At 42.3% G+C, this 20,801-nt stretch overlaps 2 protein-coding genes across 5 annotated transcripts in view; one reads left to right on the top strand and one right to left on the bottom strand.

Annotated features, from left to right (window-relative positions):
• Positions 1–1,546: 1,546 nt before the first annotated feature.
• Positions 1,547–20,801, bottom strand: part of cdc123 (cell division cycle 123 homolog (S. cerevisiae)) — a 21,335-nt gene continuing 2,080 nt past the window's right edge. Inside the window, exons 2-14 of the mRNA XM_031735679.2 lie at positions 11,588–11,672; positions 11,278–11,349; positions 10,368–10,431; positions 9,803–9,835; positions 9,360–9,455; positions 8,276–8,382; positions 7,896–7,947; positions 4,426–4,501; positions 4,069–4,191; positions 3,734–3,762; positions 3,531–3,632; positions 3,308–3,445; positions 1,547–2,816 (exon numbers count right to left, since the gene is read on the bottom strand). Coding sequence (XP_031591539.1) covers positions 2,751–2,816; positions 3,308–3,445; positions 3,531–3,632; positions 3,734–3,762; positions 4,069–4,191; positions 4,426–4,501; positions 7,896–7,947; positions 8,276–8,382; positions 9,360–9,455; positions 9,803–9,835; positions 10,368–10,431; positions 11,278–11,349; positions 11,588–11,661 — 1,032 coding nt within the window. The 5' untranslated portion in view covers positions 11,662–11,672 and the 3' untranslated portion in view covers positions 1,547–2,750. The remainder of the gene's footprint in view (positions 2,817–3,307; positions 3,446–3,530; positions 3,633–3,733; positions 3,763–4,068; positions 4,192–4,425; positions 4,502–7,895; positions 7,948–8,275; positions 8,383–9,359; positions 9,456–9,802; positions 9,836–10,367; positions 10,432–11,277; positions 11,350–11,587; positions 11,673–20,801) is intronic.
• nudt5 (nudix (nucleoside diphosphate linked moiety X)-type motif 5) overlaps positions 10,446–20,801 on the top strand; it is an 11,293-nt gene continuing 937 nt past the window's right edge. The window contains exons 1-9 of one of the 4 annotated variants that reach the window (XM_031735682.2): positions 10,446–10,834; positions 12,711–12,780; positions 13,017–13,084; positions 13,592–13,644; positions 13,722–13,829; positions 13,940–14,035; positions 14,185–14,286; positions 20,568–20,576; positions 20,658–20,711. In XM_031735682.2, the coding sequence (XP_031591542.1) occupies positions 12,724–12,780; positions 13,017–13,084; positions 13,592–13,644; positions 13,722–13,829; positions 13,940–14,035; positions 14,185–14,286; positions 20,568–20,576; positions 20,658–20,711 (547 nt within the window). In that variant the 5' untranslated portion in view covers positions 10,446–10,834; positions 12,711–12,723. The other 3 variants (XM_031735680.2, XM_031735683.2, XM_039601449.1) reach the window with 3 other exon arrangements.

Raw genomic sequence — 20,801 nt, 5'->3', positions numbered from 1 at the left:
ACACACTAGGTTATGTTTGCACTATAAGGAGACAGAGAGAGAGGGAGAGAGGGAGGGAGGTGGAGGACAACGTGTTGCAGCTTCAGCTGCTCATGAGTATTCCGGCTGCAAACTACTGCAGCTCTTCCTCAGGAGCATCCGAGGAAAACTCCTCTCCCCCATGCTTCTCCCCCCTCATCCTAGTCTTTTTCTCTGAGTCAGCAAATCTGACCTCCCCCGGTGAAAGATGATTACCCAGCTGCAAAGGGAGGGAGGATCTGAGGTGGGTGTTAGAGAGATGGTTAAAAAAGAAGATGAAGGTCAAGGAAGACGAATGGGGCCCACTTACTGCCTGCAGCTTGAACACTGACATTTTAAATGCAGACACGTGCGCACATACAGAAATCATTTGCCTGGCTGAGAAGCTGATATACATATTTCCTCTCATGTCAAACCCTCCAACGATTTCACACTCTGAAATGGCTTGTGTTAAATAATCCACTCCCAGCCCCCACCCTCAGTACAGCTTCCATCCTACCTGACATCTGACTTGATGTAATGTGTGGATGGATGAAAGGATTTCTTTAGCAGCTGATGTTAGACTGAAATGCAGTCACTATCTACCATATTAAAGAACTGGGGTTGACACATTTGCTTAGGTGCCAAACAAAGAAGCTGGATTGCGCGGCACTAAACATTACTGTCTTTGGAACAATAGGTCAGGGTTTCAGTCCTGGTCAGGGAATGCATTCCATAAGAGTATCCACATAACACTATACTAGCTTGGAAGTCAGCTGTTGAGGAACAACAACAAACTGAAAAGATGTCTGAAACAAGGCATACATGAACTGGCAGCTGACCCAATGACAGGAGATATATATGCAACACATGGGAACTATAGAATAGCAGAAAACAAACATCCACAATGACTGAGAAGCACCTGGCAGCTCAGTGTTTTAACACAAATAGAACACAGATATGACTTAAGCTGGAGCTCCAGAGGTTACTGCACACCATTTAGCATGAGCAGCATGGATATGATGAGGCAGCCCTGGTAAAGAACATCAGTGTAACTGAAGCACATGATGTCCAACCACTTGCAAGGAGAGATGCTGAGGATGAAAACTGACGGCAGAATAAAGGTAGCAACCGAGGTGTTGACACCCAGCAGAAATAGAGACTCATCAGACCAGTCAACATTTTCCAATCTTCTGCCGACGAGTATTGCTTAGCCTGTGTGAACTGTAGCCTCAGCTTCCTGTTCTTAGCTGACAAGGTTCAGTGTGTTGTATACTCAGAGACACTCTTCTGCATACCTTGCATAGAAGTGGTTAATTGAGCTATTGTTGCCGTCTTATCAACCCTTGATAGTGCCATATGATTGGCTAATAGACATATACCTTAAACAGTTGAACAAGTGTACCTAATAATGTGAGCAGTGAGTGTAACTGCAGGCCTATCGTTTCTGTATTTTTTTAGCTTGATGCACTTAATGAACTGGAGTCAGTGCGATTGTGTGTGTGTGTACATCTATATATTTAATCACAGAATGGAGTTCATCATTAGCTAAGCTTTGTATTTACCCTTTTATTTACAGTCTTGATGATCACGATCAGATTTTGTGATTTGCCCCCTCCCCCCAACGGCAAATACCACGTGTCACATTTCAGCAGACAAGCTCGTCCTCAGTCGCAGGTCAAACTGGATGTTTACAGACACGTTTCAGTTTCATAATGATGACAAGTGGCAAGGCGTATTCACAATATCTGTGTCATGCACACTGTTGCTGTTCGTCCACAGCGGTTTACCTGGCGAGCTGTACCTCTGACACCCACTCTTTCATCTCCCCATAATTGCTCCATCAATCCAGTGAAGAGGAAAAGGAAAAAAAAGAAAAGAAACAAAGTACTGCCCTGTGTCGTGCGTGCGCAGCCCATTTAGCTCTCGGGGTAATGAGAGCTGTTGCGTAAAAGTGCAATCAATTTCTAATGTGCTGGTTTACAGCACCCACCAGACTGACAGCCGAGTCAATACACGACAAAGAAGTTTAATGGTGTTCTTTGGAGCAACAGTCTAAACTGATGCCTGATGAGGGGAGAAAAAAAAAAGAAATAACAGGACTCCAAATGAGCACCGGGAGCAATGACTGTGTCAAAACTGCTCAGAGGAAATTGGCAGGGAAAGATGGAGGAGCTGGGATTTCTGGCAAGAAAATTAAAGTTGACTCAGTGATGAAGGGCTTTAGTGTTAAATAGAGAAGTCTGTCAGCCCCATAGATAAAGAAACAAACTGACACACGTGTGTGTGTGTGTGAGTGTGTGTGGAGATCAGATTGATTTCAAACCAAGAGAGACTGTTTTTGAGACGTGATACAGATACACAGGCTACTGCACAGGCTCAAAGTATAAACGCAGACATTCTTTACATTGTTAATGAATACATAATTTTACAGTAACACAGTCCCCGCCCCCACAAAAACTGAAATAACCAACCTCTCGACACGGCAGAGGCCTCTATTAAGATCGGCAATAAGGCGCTAGGCAGTGTCGACGGAAAATGAGTCCCTAAGGAACGGGTAACATGATCTGCTAATTTAACATGCTCCATTCGACTAATGTGAAGGAGCTATTTAGGAAATCCCGGGTACACCGCGTACCATTCTGAGATTTTAAAAAAAAACCAAAAAAGTAGAAGGAACCAGTGCTGAAACAGAAGAGAGGGTGAAGAGTCACTTCATGCAGATTTTATATGAAGAGCTGACGACACTGATGTCACTGTGGCGCATTCTCCTGCTCTTCTTCTTCCTCCTCCTCAGACTCTTCCTGTTGGCTTTTCTTCTGCGAACAGGAGAAGGAGAGGAGAGTTTAACCCTTCACTGCAGTCATCTGTCATTTTACACTAGTGTAGTGTCTGTGTTGAGTATAAAATTAGAAATTAGTACTTTTCCTGTACGTTTTTTTTTTTTTTTTATGGTAATGCTAATCATATGATGTGGAGCGTTTTTGATTAAGGTTAGGGAAAGATCGCAGTAACAGAGTCAGCATCAGATGAGCTCAACATGTCCAGTGGTTACTGATGGGATGCCCTCAAAAGGTCCCAGCTGGTAGTACAATGGTGGTCAATCAGTGGTCAAACTTTAGAGAACCTGGGCTACATGCTGGTGCAAGAAGTTGAGTTTTTTCTGCTTCAGCCCTGCAGCAGCAGCTTAAAGCTGATTTTAAAATACACTCACTATGTCTTTTGTTTCAACGCCTGAATGGCAAACAACATTTTCGTTCATGCATGAAGAACACGTCGTCATGCATGAACGCAACTTTCCAGGACCTACCAGCTTGAGGAAGTCGATGAGTTTGTATGCATCCTCTCCTGTGGAGAGGTCGACAAAATCCCGTGGAATTCTGTAGCTTAGACAGGGGCTGGGTTGCACCGTCACCTCACTGGTGGTGTAGCGGAACGCCGGCCCTTCCTGCACAGGTCCACAGACTCACTGAGCATTCATTAAGACTCCCGAGTGTGTTGCAGTACGGGACATACAGTATGCAGTGACTGACCTGCTGCTCTGCGACCTCTCCAGACGTCAGCTCGCCCCAGGTGAACAGCAGCGAGTCTGTCACCTCTCCGAATGGGTTCAGGTCGATGAGCCACACCCTCCCCTGCAACACACACGAACACACACACTACATGTAAATGCAGCTCAGAAAGTGTGTGTTGGGTTTTTTTTATTTATCAAGAAAACCAGTCAGTATCGAGTTACCTGGCTGTCTCTGTAAACATCAAACACAACTGTAAAGCAGAAAAAAAACATCCGAATGAGTGATCATTTAACATTCACACTAATGTCTCGCACAACTTCAAAAAGCAAACTTTTAATACCACCTCACATTAAACATTAAAATAACAAGTGAAATGTCATCAGTCTTCCCTTTCATTTCCCTCCTGCCTAAATGACCCCATTTTTAACAGTAAATATTTAATGACTTTCATTACTCCACAAAAAGTCTGTTCCTGTCTGAGGAGAACTGACGAAACTGTAAATATTGCTTTACAATTCACATGTACAGTGAAAAATAAAAGCAGGCTGATGCTCACAGTCTTCATCCAGGAAGTTGTACTGGATGTGCTGGCTGAAGAAGTCCTGAATGGCTTGGCTTATCTGCTCCTCCTGCTTCAGAATGTGCTGGTAATACTGCGTGTAGTCTCTCTGGGAGATAGCTGGGAGATCGCACAGACACATCGTCAGCACACTTTAGATTACATTTTATAATTGGTTCTAAATTAGCCTCCTGAATAACTGTACAGAGAATTTTAAAAAATAATTCCCATCTCACACATGAAGCGTGCTCTCTTTATGTCCATTTGTAGCCACTCGGTGGCTAACGCAATCAAACGCAGTGCAGCTATTTTTGGACAACACTCATGTAAAAGAAGAAGAGGGACAGTTTTTACCGATCAGTTTGTTTTCTTTGACAAAGCAGCGAAACTCGCCGCCAGGAATCAGCTCACTCCACTTCCTCAGGACCAGCTGAAGAGAGAAGACATAACTGTTTGAGTGTGAGACAACCATTAAAGAGGAGACACTGGCGCTAGTAAGCCAATAGAAATACTTAAATACGGCAGCAGATTTGTTGATAATACAAGGAAACCCAAAGAATGTGTTAGTGGTCTGCATGCAAATTACTCCCAACCGAACCAATATGTAGGGAAGTTTTCAGATGACACCATTATTCTTAGTTTACTCACATGCAAGTCTGACATTTTAAAGCAGGACTGGACAGGCTTGTGAACTGGTGTCATTCAAAAAAAAACAAAAAACTGAAGAAATGATGGTTGGTGCAGGATCCTTTGCAGATCAAACCTCTGTATTTGTTTTATTTGATCTTGTTTAGTTGCACTACAGTATTTTTTAACCCAGTCCTGTGCATGCAATTTCATTGAGCAATGCATATAAACAACAAAGGGATGTGAATATTACTGTACACAGCAATGGCATTACACAGGTTACTTTGTACAAACACACAGAAAGTGCGTTTACTTGGCTCATAAATGTAAAGTAATCAATCAGCATCTCCGTTTCCTTGGAGACTCCAGGATTTCGGTTCTGCTGCAATGCTTTTTTTTTTTCCTTTCTCCCCCAAGATTATGGGATCGACCTGCCCAACATTTTTGTATTTTCGCTGGTTGTCTGGCAGGATTTTAGCTAATCCTTCACATGACTGAAGTTTGTGCTAATAAACTCTGGTAGGAAGTACAGGCTCCCTTTTTGTAAGCATACCAGCTATAAACACTCATTTTTCCCCTCTGTCAGTTAAACTGATAAATAAAACAGCTAATGCAGAACAGACAGAGAGGATTTAAGGCAACTCTTTTTTAAAAAATTAACTCTTTATCTGTTGTTTACGTCAACTCTTTCCCTCCTTAGACACGTATTAAGGAAAAACCTTGTTTCTCTCTTTTGAACTGACATGTGTCTGTTGTATTTCAGGCCTCCTTTCAGAACTAAATGACTGGATGTGCATTAGAAGTTAGTGAGGGTGATCTTTGCCTGTATAGCTTATCTGGACTACCCTTGGGAAAAACCTAATACCCAATCTAATAGTTGACCAACTCCATCTTTATTGATATAAACTGAAGTGTCAAAACTTATTAGGGGAAGTCAGAAAAGGTTGCCACTTGTGGCTCTCCTGTTTGTGGGTGTCTGTTTTTTGATGTAGCGGTTGGCTGACAATTATTAACTAATCTTATTTCATATGCAAACAGCCTAATGGCCAACACAAGATGACTCACCAGGTTGCGAAAAACAAGACTCGTTGCATAAAAGCCTGTAAGAAAATGACCTCTCTTGACTTATGACCTCAGTCAGCGCTTTTCTGGTGAGTTTTCAGTCTCAGCTAGTTACTGAATACAATGTTTGTTTTTAAGAAATTACTGTTGTATTTGGAGTCAAACAGATCATAGAGATCAGGGTATGCTTTACAAGTGGCTGCTGTATGAGTCTGGAAAGTCCTCAGGCTTTTTAGTCAGAGCCAGCGCTCCCTCATAAACTCCAAAACCAAAATATGCTCGGGGTTATAATAACAGGTGCTGTCGCAATGCAAAGAGACTAATCAAACATGATTTCTTTTTCTTTCTGAAAAAGTTGAGGAGTGTAAATGGTGAAATTTTTTGTGAAACCGTTTCTCTCCAGTTTTTTGAATAAGTCTTAAATTTTAATCTTTGCATTTTTCTGTTGGGTTCTCAGAATGGCAACTTTGGGAGCCAGCAAGTGACTGAGGTGCCATAAAAAGACACATTTGTAGTTTGTGTTCATAAAGTGACTGCTCAGAAAAGGGTTTTACTGTTATTTTTTTCTAGGTTTTATTCTTCTTAATCATAAAGAGAGGTGGCATTTCTTGACTCCAGCTATATTTGTTATTGTCAGAGGGATTTACTCTGCTGTGACGGCTCAAATAGAAGAGCTACAACTGAACAGAAACGCTCTCTTGGTCTTGCTCTGAGCTCTCTATTACAGTGAGACAGCAGTATTACACTGTTTCACCCATCATCCTCACCATATGCTACTAACAGCTGCCAATGGCCCTCGGGCCATACTTCGGCAGTCTTTTAACAGCGATGAGAACCACTGTGAGCTGATTGAGGTGCTCGAGTAACTTCAGTTATTTCCATCACGACACGGGGTCGGCAACCAGCAGAAGCCCGAGGGGTTTTTGTTCTATCAGTCCTTTTAAACAAGAAGCTAAACACTCAACAGCACCTTCAATATTTGCATCTGTTCAGCTGCTCATTAAAAGAATGATCTAATCAGCCAATCACATGACAGAAATGCATTTAGGCATGTAGACATAGACAAGATGGCCTGTTGATATTCAAACTAAGCAAGGTGATTGAAAAGACTTTGAATGTGGCATGGTTGTTGCTGCCAGAGAGTCTGATCTGATCTACTTTTTTGTTGTTCCAGATTTATGTTGTATTATATTTTGTAGGGCTGCACGATTTTGCATAAAATGAGAATCACGATTTTTTTGCTTAGAATTGAGATCACGATTCTCTCACGATTTTCTTTTCCAGTATAAATATTTATTGCACTTATTAACTGCACATCAACTTCGTAACAGTTGAGACTGAACATAAAAACAATAAATGAACATAAAAACAATAAATGTCTCACATTTTGTCGTTGCCGCAAAATGTTGTACTGCTTGTAATTCCGTTTCCACCGTTGCTCGACACTGCGTGTATAGAGCAGGTAGTGCAACATTTGAAAAATAGTTGCGGACGGCACTGTGTAGCGCTTTGTCTAGGGTGTTGATCATTTTCCTAAATCCCTCGCTTTGCACAGTGTTGATGGGAGCCATATCTTTAGCCAGGTGATAAGTGATAGCCTCCGTAATTTCTTTGTGCCTGCGGGAGTTCGACGGTTATGGGGAAGCGCTGTATAAGGTTCCCGTTATTGATGTGGTTGACCAGGACGGATTTTCTCCTGTCACTTTCTTGGCCTTTACAGCTTCGTCATCTCTCACGTGCTCTTCGTTGTTTTTTCCCTGCCAGCTGGCTTCGGTATTACGTGGTATAAGGCTCCGCCCTTGTCATTTGTTGAGCAGGAAGAGTGAGCGCTTGTTTTCATGCAGATTATGTCCCGGATCAAAATGCGGTACAATCGTCATCTTTTTTTTAAAAATTTTTTTTATTTTAAATCGTTGTCATTTGGAAATGAGATCGCACATAAGTATGAATTGAGATCGCGATTTTCTAACGATTAATTGTGCAGCCCTAATATTTTGTGAACATGTGTAAAGCAAGAGTAAATCAAGTCTCAGGGTAATGACACAAAAAACACATTTGGAGACTATTCTCTTAGCGTGTGCTGCAGTACTATTATGTGTACAATCTTCTTTATGGTGGGAAAAAAAAGTATATACCTCATAGTTGATGACTGGGTCTGGGGAGTCCTGGTCGCTGCATTGAAGGAATCTGAACATGGAAATGATAAAAAAGTAATAATAAAGACCTTCAAAATGTAAAAACCAGGATAGGTGAATGAGAAGATTTAAAACAAGCAGGATTCCATACTCGCGCACACACTTTCCCCGTACTGCTCTACAACCAGTACCCATATTGAATGTTTGTCATGCAGCGTGAAGCAGCGAGAGGCAAATCTACAGCCCAGCAAATTTTCCAGCCAACACTGCCAGTTCAAAGGTTCCTGCGCACACCGCACCAGGTGTTTTTCCTTTTTTCTTTCTTTAAACGAGCCCAGTTGTTTACAATTGTGATGTTGTTGTTAGGCAACAGGACTTACGGCTGCGTGAGGTCATGCGTGATGAAGTCGGAACTTTTGAAGAGCAGAAATATATCACTGAGGCTGCGACACTGCAGGGAGCTGTTCAGAGCGATCCAGTTCGCATCCTGTAGGGAGAGGAAACAAACAGACACGTTAAGTTACACTGGATATAAAACGTGTGCATTCAGCTGTTAAAATGACAAGATGTTGTGCTGTTAAAAAAATGAGACCACAATAAATCATTTGAAAATGAGGCTGCCAAGAGTCCTACATGTACTACATGTTACAATCTCCCAGACTCTCCATGTGTCTCGACTATGAGGTAGGATTGCAATAAAAAAAGCCTTTTCTTAGAAAGAAAAACATCCAAGCCAGGTTACAGTTTGCAAAAAATACATCAGGTCTCCCAAAAGCATGTGGGAAAATGTGTTACAGTATGATAAGACTATCTGGCCACAATTCTAAAAGGCATGTTTGGTGCAAAAACCATGGTGAAGCATGGTGGTGGCACAATCATGCTTTGGGGTTGCTTTGCATTAGTCAAGGTGTAGTGGAATTATGAACACTCCCAAATACCAGTCACTTTTAGCCTAAAACCTTCAGGATGACATGACAGAGAGCCTAAACGTAAATCCAAATAAAATGTAAATTCGAATGGCGAAACTGGATTTCAGATCAAATAGAAAAATCAAATCGAAATCGAAAATCTGAGGGGAGATGTTAAAAGGATTGTACAAAAGAGACGTCCTCACAATCTGACAGATCTGGAGAGGTTTTGCAAGGAATGGTGGAAAAATGTTGCCAAGTCAAGGTGTGCCATGCTGATAGACTGAATGCTGTGATTATATCAAAAAGTGCTTCAATAGTATTAGCTTAAGGGTGTGCCCACTTATGCAACTACCTTATTGCACTTGGATTTATTTGGTTTTCACTTGAATTGTTAAGGTTATAGGTCACATCAAAGGTGGGAAACATGACTTATTATGGTTTCGTCACACTAACATCACAAAAACCTCGTCCTTAATGAATAATTCATGAGGCAAACAGATGCTGGTCATGCTAACACTCTTCAATCTGAAGCAGAGGAAAGCAGTGTTTTTACCCGCGGTGCACTCCAATTGAGTTTAGGGAATACACGCCCACCCAGGTTGTTTATGGCCTCCAGCACTTTAGAGGTGAACTCTGGAAACTCAGGAGCCTGGCAGAAACATGACATTTCAGGCTGTTATTCCCACCAAGCAAAATGATACTACAAGCTTAAAGGTGAGGTCATGTACATTTTCACCTCTTTAGCTTAAATGCTTATATCTATATTAACATAACAGCACACATATAAAGAAACATATACATGGAAGTAATGCAAACTACAAACTGATACTCGGCTAATTTTTAGCAAAATGGCTTTACGTAATCATCCGAATTCACTGTCCTTGCTTTAACTGTAAATATATAATAATGAATACATAACATCTCCTATCCTAACAACTTAGATGTAACAGAAAACCTTAAAAATGAGGCGCACTTGGACCCATTAAGAATACTTACAGTGACTGTTGTAGTTGTTTCATCGTCTGACCACTAGAGGGGAGGAGAGAGTTAGAAACATGATCGGCCATGCTTCACATGAGCATCCACCACTGTAACAACATATATGTGACACCAAAGTCGTGAAAGCTTAATATGTCCCATTTAAGGTTTTAAATTTGTTTCACACTTATTTAGGTCATATTCATTGCGATAGTTTCATTTATAGCTTTGCTTCATATGTTTGTAGCATTTCTCTTCTGTGAGATCTAAACATCTCTAAAAATTAAAAATTAAAGCCAGCTTTTCATCAGTTCATTAATTGTCAGCTTGCTGACATTTTCCAACTAACCTGAAAAAGACTTTAAAAATGTTTTTTGTAATGGGACAGTTTTCCAAACCCATAAAGAAACACTTGTGCCTTCAGTTTACATTCCACAGTCATTTTCATCACACTTGGAGTAGTTCAAACTTTGTGTTGGTGATGAATAGTCATCCCTTATTTTAGAAATGCTCTGAAACTGAGCACAATCCATTTATGATCTTTGTGACGTTCTTCCAATCTTGAAAAAAGGCTCCAGCTTACCTGAATGTCTTCCTCTGCATCTGAGTCGCTGTTGTTAGTTTGTGTCTGCTGTGTGTTGTGGTCACTTGAGGGAAAAGAGAATGAGGAAAAGTGTAAAATCAGAAGAGACAGGATGTAATCTGTGAGCAACTTTCATAACGCCAGTTAAATCATGACATCACGACAGAACACGTTTGTGAAATTTCACACAACCCTGAGTTTGGTTCTTAAAGGGTGGGGGTGTTACGTGCCGAGAGGTGTGGCTTTGCTTTTGTGTTCTATTTATCTTTCAGGTGTCAAGCCTCCACCTATTGGCCAGTTCGAAGTTGATTGGCATGTGTCTATTGGCTGGTCTGGGCCCAGTTGGCCAATCGCACTCTAAGGATCACTACAAATGAGCAGCTCCCTGGCAAGCTGGTGGCTTCTGCTTTATGACAAACATTTGTGAACAGGCTTCTTGGTATTGTGTGTGGTGGGAGGCTGGACAGGTAAGCTGGGGGTACCCTATACACTAGCTGTAGATTTTGAATTGTTAGACACACTAGGTAATGTGGTTGATGCCACTTTTGTATGTTTTCACTGACTTTTTGTCGAGCAGCTAGGTAGGCCTTTTGTTTTGCGTTTTTGTTTTAGTTAGGTTAGGCCCTGGAAGCTATCGACCTCTTTTTGTTTTATTACTTTCTTTGATTTGGCTCAACCGCCCAGTCCTCCTCCCCCCCCACTTTTTTCCGTTGTTAAGTTGACTATCAAGGCAAGCAACCAATAAATCCTGCCTGATTCTTAACTGTCCTGTTGTCCTCCTCCTTCATTGATTGTGGTCGTCCGGTGTTGCTGTCTCCTTCCTACCTTTGCCTCCACCATTGGGGGGGGGGGGACGTAACAAGGAAACATAACTCTGTGTGTTCGTTCGTGTGTGTTCGTGTTCTGATACCTCCCAGAGACTACCAGTGTCCCATCGTCCAGTAAATAGTCTATTACATTCTGAGGCAGTGGAAGAATCAGACTGGAAAACAAGACGAACCACATCACGTATATATTACACAGAAAACAACAATGTGTGAAATAAAAGCACAGTAGTAGAAGGCTGCACTGTTTACTATTTACACTCACGAAGACAGAAAGGGCAGCTGTCTGCTTTTTGTCTGTCGGCTAACGTTAGCAGCCGGCTAGCTGGCCTCTATTATACAGCAACAATTATAAAAACGTTCAGTGGACTTGCTCTACAGACGTTAGCAGTTTACCTTTTAATCGTATGTTTCTTAAATATCGGATACCAAACCGAAAACTGGCAGTTGACAACTTGCTCCTTCTTCATGCTGCAATATCCTGTAAAGGAAACGAGTCCATCAGTAAATAACTTCCGAATCTCTTTTAGAACCACACATTAAAATTCTGGCTTGAAATTACACCAATTCTTCACTGTTATGAATGGATTTTAATGATTTCAATTTTACTCAGAAAACAGTGAAAATAAATACATTAGTTAGCTGTTGGTACAATTAAAAAATCGTGTCATAAGTTTTCCCTCGGGGAATCATTTTCATGGTGCACATGTAGGCGTGCAGTGAGCTGATGGAGATCGTTTATTAAAAAGGAGAGACCTCACTGTGGATGCCTTAAATTACAATCGTAAACGTAAAAAAAAATAAATTAAAATAACATAAAATGAGACATGACTTAATTAATCTAGACGATGTGAGTAATGGAAAAAGAGAATTAATTGGATTCATATTTAGATGTATTTTCTGTGAAATGTCTTAATTTTTTTTTTTTTTTTTACTGCAAACAAAGCCGATCATTAAAACTAGAATGAAATAATTGCTGGATTTGTATTGTAAATATTTCATTAAAAAGTGTGAACATTGAAACTGTTTATTGAAATAGATTTTAGTCTCTCGGTTCTTCCCAGTATTGCACTATAAACAACACTTCGGTGACGTTTGTTGTATCAGGAAGTGGCAGCAGAGTGACTCATCGCCCTTTCTCTACTCTCTACAACTAGTCACACACGAAAGGGAGTTCATGTGAGTTAATTTGAGTGTTGTGTTTTTTTGGTTTTTTTTTACTAATTTACCGGATTGTTAAAAGTTTGAAATACTCGAGCTCTGGCAGTTTGTAACACTGCAAAGGGTAAAGCAGATACCCGTCGTTAAATAAACAAAGAAACTCAGGGAAGGAAAGCTAAATGCGGAAAGGTAGGAGGGGAAATTGAACGGTCTTGCAGTTGCCTGGCTCTGGCAGCTAATTGAGTAGCTCATGATCTGAAACGTCTCTTCAGCGTTTAAGCACGGGTCCATACAACTGGTTTATTTTCTTTACCCGGGTCGTAGAAGGCTTTCTGACTCGTCTTTCTTTCATTTTCAGTCGGACAGTAACAATGAGCAACCACGAAGAACCCAAAGACACTGCAGCTCCTCACATTGTGAAAGAAGAGGTGTGTGTGTGTTTAAATGTTTGTGAATGAGGGCGTTCAGAAAAAAAAAAAATGTCGGTGCTAGCAGTATAAAATTGCTATATAGTGCATTGGCTATAAATTGGCTTCACTTGTGTAATATAAAAATTGTGTTATACAATTTAAAGTAATAAAGTTTAAATGTGGAGCTTCCATGTTCCATGTTAGTTTATTGAACAGTAGGCATGTGATGAGCTGTGTGTTTGTTTGTTTTCTAGCTTATTGCGGCAGGGAAATGGGTGAAGCTGGAAAAGACTACATATGTGGACCCCGCTGGAAACACCAGGTATTGTTATGTCTGTGGATTTCCATATTCTCTGTGAGATTAATTAACACTGTTAAAATAGTGGATAGTAATATAAAACATAGCCTGAGTTTAAAATAATGTGTATGTGCAGTGGCAAGAAGATCTTCTTTATTTATTTAGAAATTTGGGAAATTTTGGTGTTTCCTCAGACAAAACAATAAATTTAATGTTTAATATAATAGCTTAAATAAAATAGAGTAGCTTGGTAGAATGAGCCGAGGGCGAGAAGGGGCTCGGGTTAGAACCGCTGCTCCTCCACAAAGGAGTCATCTGAACGTTTTTTTTCTGCTCTTGTCTCTGTACTATGTCAGTAGATGGTTATGTGGATGGTTCCTCTCAGGAGCCCCACCCACCAGCTGTTCAAAAATGTTGATTTTGATGGGCAGCCAATCAGAAGAAAGTTAGCTTAACTGGAAGAGGAAGGCTGGTAGAACAGCACAACAGGTCCACTTTAAGATACTTTCATTACCTGTTTTAAACCTCCAGAACCTGGGAGACTGTGAAACGGACAACGAGGCGGGCCAACACTGAAGCAGATGGTGAGCGTATCTTCTTTCATTTTTGGTTGTTCAGCTTGTGACAGAGTTATTGAAGGCATAACACATATTTCCTCCAGGTGTGGGAATAATCGCTCTGCTGAAACGGACGCTGCATAAGGACTGCGTAGTGATGGTGAAGCAGTTCCGCCCTCCTCTGGGATGCTGCACTCTGGAGTTTCCTGCAGGTCAGGAGTTTTTTCACTCATGATGTGCTCGATGATGGAGTATGTTCCAGGGTAATGAAAAGTGCTTAATCATCTCCAAGTTGGCACTTTGTTATTTTTCTGTTATTTAGGATTGATCGATGAGGGGGAAACTGCCGAGGCGGCTGCACTGAGGGAACTGAAGGAGGAAACTGGTTACACAGGAGAAGTAGTAGGAGTCACTCCAGGTACTATTACACACCATACTGCAAAATTCAGGGATCGGCAGGATGAAGTGTCCATACACATTTTATCTTTGAAAATTCCAATAAGAGCGATAAGGTTTTTAAGTAGACTGATAAGTTTGTTTTGGCTAACATTATTGCTGTGCTTGCAGCGACCTGTCTGGACCCTGGTCTGTCTAACTGCACCATTCAGACTATCCTGGTCAACATCAATGGTGACGATGTGGAGAATATCAACCCAACACAGAAACTGGGTGAGAAAACATTTCATAATTCAGTTTTTTCACCATCATCATTCATTTTTACTCTAACTTGTTTAGGACATAATTCAATTGGCCATGTTGCCTTCATCACTTTTCTTAGATTCACTTATAAGCAGAATTCCTGTGCAGTAATCTGAAGTCTACATTTTCTATGAACTTGCCGGTGCTAAAATAATAGACCCCCTATGCTAAGTCAGCCTACCGCAGACATGAGCGAGACAGATAAATATGAAGGCATGCCGGCTCGGACGTCGCCCGGATCAACAAGGTCCGCGTCAGGTGTTGAGGAACCAGGACACCCTGACGACAAGTGGGCTACTGGAACAAGAAGGCATCGGTGGGCAAGAGACGAAAACAGGGCGTTGTTGGAATGCTACTACGCAAGTAACCCTGGCGGAAGGGGTTACATGAATAGGATGAGGGACCTATGGATTCTTCGATACCCGACATCCACAATGACGGCGAAACAACTAGTAGCTCAGTGTTCCAACATTCGAAAGAAGGGACTTCTCTCACAACTAGAGATTGACGAGGTACAACATAAATGCTACGGCAAGGAGGAGTCAGGACGCCAGGTCAGGGGGGAGATATCATCACCCCCACCCGAGATTGGGTACATAGCCCCCAAGTGCGATAGGAGAAGGATCGTTGAGTGCGAGAGGAACTGACCTGAAAGATAGGATCATGGCCAAGCTTGAAACCTGGATCCCCGTGGCGGTTACCAAGATTACGTGAAGTACCCTCAGAAGGTCTGCTAGATGATGTTAATGCAGCACTACGGACGATACCTACAACCACGATTACCGACACTAACAAGCTGATCTACAATACGGCAGCAGTGATCAGTGAGATGCTTGGCTACAAATTGAACAGCCACAAGGGGCAGTACCCTCCATGGAGAAGGAGGCTAGAGGGCAAGATCAAAGTAGCACGGAGGGAGGTTAGCCAACTAACGGAGTTGCAGAAAGGTGCGACAAAGAAGGTGCATAAGAAATACAGCAAGCTGTCCATACCTGAGGCCTTGAAACTGCCAAGCAAAGACTCACAGCCTTGGCCAGCCGCTTGAGGAGGTACACCAGAGAGATAGAAGGCAGGAGAATAAACCAGCTGTTCTCCACAGAACCAGCAAAGGTGTACTCTCAGTGGCAAGGGAACAATAGCAGAACAGCACCACCAAGGCTGGAGACGGAGCAATACTGGAAGAGCATATGGGAGAAGGACGCAACCCATAACGGCAATGCTCAGTGGCTAGTGGATCTGAGGGCAGACCATAGCGACCTCCCTGAACAGGGTCCAGTAACCATCACAGTGGCAGACATCCAAGAAAGGGTCTCCAGTATGAAGAGTTGGACAGCACCAGGGCCCGACATGGTTCACGCCTACTGGCTGAAGAAGCTGACTGCACTCCACGAGCGTCTGGCAGCACAAATGAACCAGCTGCTAGTTAACGAGAGACACCCGGTCGTACAGTCCTGATCCCCAAGGACCCCAAGAAGGGACCGGTCCCATCCAACTACCGACCAATAACCTGCCTCAGTACTACATGGAAGCTCCTGTTAGGCATCATATCGGCTAAGATGAACGGGCACATGGGTCAATACATGAGCGGGGCACAGAAAGGGATTGGCAAGAATACCAGAGGCGCAAAACACCAGCTACTGGTAGACAGAACAGTCAGCCGAGACTGCAAGACCAGACTGACCAACCTGTGCACTGCCTGGATTGATTACAAGAAGGCCTATGACTCAATGCCCCACAGCTGGATACTGGAATGCCTAGAATTGTACAAAATTAACAGGACCCTAAGAGCCTTCATCAGGAACTCAATGGGGATGTGGCGCACAACACTAGAGGCCAACTCCAAGCCTATAGCACAAGTCACCATCAAGTGCGGGATCTACCAAGGAGATGCTCTGTCCCCACTGCTGTTCTGCATAGGCCTGAACCCCCTCAGTGAGATCATTAACAAGACTGGACGGAACGGAGCGGTTGTCAGCCACCTCCTGTACATGGATGACATCAAGCTGTATGCCAAGAGTGAACGAGACATCGATTCACTGATACACACTACCAGGATATACAGCAATGACATTGGAATGTCGTTCGGACTGGAGAAGTGTAGTCGGATGGTAACAAAGAGAGGGAGGTAGTCAGAACTGAGGGATTGAACTACCAGAAGGCAACATTGCAGACATAGAGGACAGTTACAAGTACCTGGGGATCCCATAGCGAATGGGAACCATGAAGAGGCCGCTAGGAAAGCTGCAACCACCAAGTACCTGCAGAGGGTCAGGCAAGTCCTGAGGAGTCAGCTGAACGGTAAGAACAAGATCCGGGACCATCAACACCTCGCCCTGCCCGTGATCAGGTACCCTGCTGGGGTAATAGGCTGGCCAAAGGAGGAGATAGAAGCCACTGACATCAAGACAAGAAAGCTCCTGACCATGCATGGAGGGTTTCACCCCAAGTCCAGCACCCTGAGGCTGTACGCTAAGCGGAAGGAAGGGGCCGGGACTGGTGAGTGTCAGCACCACAGTCCAGGATGAGACAAGAAACATCCACGAATACATCACGAAGATGGCCCCAACTGACAGCGTGCTCAGTGAATACCTCAGGCAGCAGAAACCCAAGAAAGAGGAGGAAGGCGAGGAACCATCATGGAAGGACAGGCCCCTGCACGGTATGTACCACCGGCAGATAGAGGAGGTGGCTGATATCCAGAAATCCTACCAGTGGCTGGACAAAGCTGGACTGAAAAACAGCACAGAGGCACTAATCATGGCAGCACAAGAACAAGCTCTGAGTACAAGATCCATAGAGGCTGGGGTCTATCACACCAGGCAAGACCCCAGGTGCAGGCTGTGTAAAGATGCCCCAGAGACAATCCAGCACATAACAGCAGGGTGCAAGATGCTAGCAGGCAAGGCATACATGGAACGCCATAACCAAGTGGCCGGCATAGTGTACAGAAACATCTGTGCCGAGTATAGCCTGGAAGTCCCGAGGTCAAAATGGGAGATGCCCCCAAGGGTGGTGGAGAATGACCGAGCTAAGATCCTGTGGGACTTCCAGATGCAGACGGACAAAATGGTGGTGGCTAACCAACCGGACATAGTGGTGGTAGACAAACAGAAGAAGACGGCTGTAGTGATCGATATAGCGGTTCCGAATGACAGCAATATCAGGAAGAAGGAACACGAGAAGCTGGAGAAATACCAAGGGCTCAGAGAAGAGCTCGAGAGGATGTGGAGGGTGAAGGTAACGGTGGTCCCCGTGGTAATCGGAGCACTAGGTGCGGTGACTCCCAAGCTAGGCGAGTGGCTCCAGCAGATCCCGGGAACAACATCGGAGATCTCTGTCCAGAAGAGCGCAGTCCTGGGAACAGCTAAGATACTGCGCAGGACCCTCAAGCTCCCAGGCCTCTGGTAGAGGACCCGAGCTTGAAGGATAGACCGCCCGCAGGGGCGTGCTGGGTGTGTGTGTTTTTTTTTTTTTGTCTCACTGCAAAACCAGCCTCTTAGATGTGTGACAGTTCACTTCCAAACCAAGTCAAATAATCTTAATACAAGTTTAAAGGAACATTCTATTCTATTTTAAATATTTTGTAATATTTTACATTTTTACCCCCCGAGTCCTGTCAAAATCTTTGGTCACTGTTTATTTGTGTGAGTGAGTGTTCTCAGATAGCAAAGTGACCCCTGACTGGATTGACCCCGGTGTCTATTGCTATCTGTATAGGTCAGCAGTCCACTGTTCACCTTAGCTGTTTATATGCTGGGTGAAGAGCTTCCACATCTATTTACTCTGGAGGAGGATGTAAAACTTTGTGAAAGGAGTCTGATACAGGTCATGAGTCAGTGAAGCTCACTTCTGTCAGACAGCTGTAGTGAGATGAATTTTTGAGGATATGTTGAAGTTTTTTGTCAGTAAGGGCTGCTGTTTTTGAAGCTGTTAGCCAGCGTTTTAGGAATAAATGAGTATGTTTGCTCATTTTTCTTGTGTTAGTCACATTGTTTCTTTCCTCAGATGATAAAACATACATGTCATCCTTTATATCTTGAGTCTGAACATGCAGGCGCAAGTTAAAATTTGCTTCCACGGCATGCTAACCCCTACAGTTCTCTTCTCCTGAGCTTCCTGTGTTTGACATAAATGGTCTGTCTCTAGCCACATATGTAAAACACAATTAGGTGGAATGGTGATGTCCATCTTGCCCACTGTATTCCAAGATGGCGAGGCAACATGGCGGCTTCTAGAAACTGTTTATTTTATTTTATTTTTTTAATGGAATGAACTCAAAATTTATGAGACTGATTCAAGTTGTTGTAGATGTAACTACACACTAATCAGTACTGTTAACAAAAACAGAAAAAGGCCAAAAAAATCTGTATCAAATTGTTATGAGTTTACCTCGATAGAACTTTATTAATCCCTCGGGTAGGTTCCTTCGGGAAATTCAGTTTCCAGTAGCAGAGCGTAAATATTAGCATAAATTTTAGCAAATATACACATATATATAAATACGGAACATATAAATAGGCAATGAAATATACTCCTTAATAGGGCTGTTCGATATAACGATATATATCGGATGACGGTATAAAAACGTCTGTTTCATTTTACGCTATCGTTTGTTTCGTGCTGTCGCAAAATAAACTGTTTAAGGCAATATTTTTTTTCATTGTTTTGATGGTCACTGTAGTGGCTATATTACTTAAAGTTCTCTTTCTCTTATATTTTATATAACCACACTACCAACGGACAAGCGCCTGTTTTTATGCATTGTGGTTAGCAACAACGACGATATCACCATCGAGTGTCCGCTTGTTTATGTTCCACATAAACCTTTCACAATAAAGCTCAAGATCCTGTTGAGACTTTTCAAAATAAACTGAATCACGTGAAGAGCAGATTATTTACGGATGAGAAGTAAAAAACAGCCGCCAGGTGCTAAAAAATAAACCTTAGACTCAAACGTTAGAACAGGCTTTTCCCCGCAGCACGCTGTGTAATAAATATTCACAAAGAAAATGGCGGCCATTACAACTTATGTCTAAAAATGTATAGTTTCATGCATCGGTTAAAACACTCGACTCCAGCTACATGACGCGCAGCTGGAAACACGTCCCGCAAGTCGAGCTGCCCGAGATTCACAGAATTTACAGAAAATGTTACATTTTTGTGATTTATATCGTTATCAGGACGATAGAATTCTTATATCAGGATATGAGATTTTGGTCATATCGCACAGCCCTACTCATTAATGAGATGTAGCAGCCAAATGTCTATTGCACATTTCAACTATTGTCAGTCTATTGCACAGTGATTAGTTCTTCTTTAGTGATTGTTGTGAAAACACTACAGTTTAGTTTTCCACGCCCTCCTTTGTCCTTCCCTTTCCCCTCCCCCTCCAGAGAGGAGTTAAACAGTTTGACGGTGTGTGGGACAAAGGAGTTTTTATTTGTACTATTGCTCCTATAACATGATTTTTGTCAGAGTAGGAGAATATTAGCTTACTCTTAATTAGTTTTGGTGCTTAAATGCGTTACTATAATGAGCTACGTGGGCAGCTTCTAGCTGATAGTTGGATCTTCACTTTTCTCATGCAGGCTTTTACATTGCTGGGAGTAACAAGAGGTTATGGTAGTGTAGTTTATCGAAGCACACACAAAGTATGTGCCTTAACAAACCTGTGCCCCTTTTCTTTTTCTTTTTTTAAACAAAATGGGAACCCTTCTATAGAAATTTAGAGGTTTTAGTTATGTTGATTATAAAGATAGGACAAAATGAGTAGTTGGTTGCTCATTTTTCCAATTTATAAATTGATCTTTTTGTTAAAAATTAGCAGTACCTTCGTGACTTCATGTCACTGTAGCTCACTTGGTTGAGCAGCTGATCGAATGCTGAAGCCTACTGCAGCAATCTGGGTTAATGTAATGACTTAAGTCAGCTGGTTTGGACATTAAAACCTGCCAGCCTCTTCAGTTCAATTTGCAATTTAGAAACAAAGTATCAATCCTGTCGTACTGGTCTGATACAATACCAAGACTAATCGCATCTGCTGTCTCGTGTGAGATTTACCTTTGTCATAAGTATCTGTACTCAAACATGAACTGTCGATATCAGATTGTCCCACTGTTATCTAGTGTTCACACGTTAAACCTCCTAAAACATGAAGAGAAACTCAGTCTTCCCTATTTTTATGCTTCTTAAAAAGCCAATGTCATTATGTTAATCTTGTTCTCTTGTGTTGTTTTTTTTCTTTCCCACAGATGATGGAGGTGAGTCATGTTTGTTCCCTTTTTAAGTAACCCTCAGACATAAAGGCCCATGTGACCATTTCATTGATCTTCTCCTTCCAGAATTTGTCGAAGTTATTCTTTTACCGCTTGACGAGTTCCAGACCAAAATAGACGGTGCGACTTTTTTTTTTCACACACTAAAGTTTGTGCAAGCATTCAGACTGTAAGAATTAAAGCCTAATATAATCTTCCCTTATTTTACCC

The sequence above is a fragment of the Oreochromis aureus genome, linkage group 17, assembly GCF_013358895.1.
Source record: "Oreochromis aureus strain Israel breed Guangdong linkage group 17, ZZ_aureus, whole genome shotgun sequence".
NCBI classification, from domain to species: Eukaryota; Metazoa; Chordata; class Actinopteri; order Cichliformes; family Cichlidae; genus Oreochromis; species Oreochromis aureus.
Note: the sequence above shows the minus strand (reverse complement) of the source record. Positions and strands in the feature narration are given on the sequence as shown.